The 1,442-nt window shown below is 35.5% G+C and overlaps 1 protein-coding gene across 1 annotated transcript; it reads left to right on the plus strand.

The window, feature by feature from the left end:
- Positions 1 to 13: 13 nt before the first annotated feature.
- LOC112465507 lies at positions 14 to 1,436 on the plus strand. The gene is made up of 3 exons (XM_025033078.1): positions 14 to 514; positions 662 to 829; positions 902 to 1,436. The coding sequence occupies exons 1-3, from the start codon at positions 90 to 92 to the stop codon at positions 1,059 to 1,061; spliced, it is 753 nt and encodes a 250-aa protein (XP_024888846.1). The 5' UTR covers positions 14 to 89; the 3' UTR covers positions 1,062 to 1,436.
- The last annotated feature ends 6 nt before the right edge of the window (positions 1,437 to 1,442 follow it).

Raw genomic sequence — 1,442 nt, forward strand, 5'->3', positions numbered from 1 at the left:
CACGATCTATGGTAAATATTCAACCTGCGAAAAACAATTTTTCAGACGTAAGCAGACACGATAAGAGAAAAGTATGGTACGGATATGAAATGACAGGTTTGAATGAGGCTTCGAAGTATGTTGAGATACAGGAGATACAAGAAAATATCAACGAGGAATTTCGTTCCAACAATTTGGACACGGATGTGAGGGCCGTAATGTATAACAATATCATATTTATATACGTCAAAGAGGAAGAGAAGAGGAAGAAGAAACGGGGACAACGCATCATGCCAACCTTTTTTGCCTTGTTCCTGGGACACAAGTATTTTTTCTGCTCAAAGAAGAATGTACCAATCGACTATGTAAAAGTGATGGCTGTCAGCCTGGGTTACAGTAACAGCAAAAGGATCAAGCTAATGGGCAAGAATCTCAGATCTTTAATAAAATTGTTATGGATTAAGCAACAGGGCGCTTTACGTGCCGAAGACATTAGTCAACCACCAGTTTACCAACCGTCCAATTCTACCGTCAGGTAATATTTAGAAAATCTTTCCTTATTTGTCTTACAGACAAATTACAATTATACACTCTATACGTACTTTGAGATTATTTTGCAATTGGATTGAACGCACTATGTGATACATTTTATACATTGTATAACGTGCAAGTCTCGTTACAGTAATAACGGTGTGGATTATACACAGACCAAGCAACGAAAAAAGTATGCAGAGCGATGTTTTGGCAATGACCCTCCGACTCTAGAGATGCTCGTTATAAAAGGGCCAGAGGAATCTATAAAACATGACACTGTGGCTTCGAAGTTACCTGATGACAGTATACGTATGAAGTAAGATTTTTTTTTACATCTACCGAGATGATAATATCGTACGTTCTCATTTGAAATTTTTTTCTGTTTCAGCTGGGAATTTCGTAGTCGCAACATAGCTAGGTTTTTAATTGCTTTAGTTGAAAAACGTGCGTTTACGCTGCCTTTGCCCGATTATGTATCTAATCTCATGACAGTAGGAAAAAACGAATTAACACTTCGGACTGACCGGCAAAACCGGTCGAAAACATGAATTTCTTATGGTAACAAAATTAAGTATTTCATGCACGCAGTGCCTGCATATTGTTTATATCAGCTGTAAAAAAAGTGTTAGATATTAATTTGCTAAATAGTAACGATGCCTAAAGCTGCAAAATTAATATAATCAACAATCGTGTATAAAATAATAAGATTATATAGACTAAAATTGTACATACTCTGACATAATGTAACTAATATTTAAATTTGAGTAAAGTACATTGTTGTAATGAAAGAGCAGCGAGAAAAATTAACGATTAAAAAGTCAGCCCTTCGAGTTCAAACTAGTGCAGATGAAAACAGAGTGCAGAACACTGTATTAAATTTATTGTATAATTTTGTTGTTACATAGAAATGTGTGCCATTAAAAGCCTCT

This window comes from Temnothorax curvispinosus, unplaced genomic scaffold (assembly GCF_003070985.1).
Source record: "Temnothorax curvispinosus isolate PA1 unplaced genomic scaffold, ASM307098v1 QBEX01015277.1, whole genome shotgun sequence".
Taxonomy (NCBI): Eukaryota; Metazoa; Arthropoda; class Insecta; order Hymenoptera; family Formicidae; genus Temnothorax; species Temnothorax curvispinosus.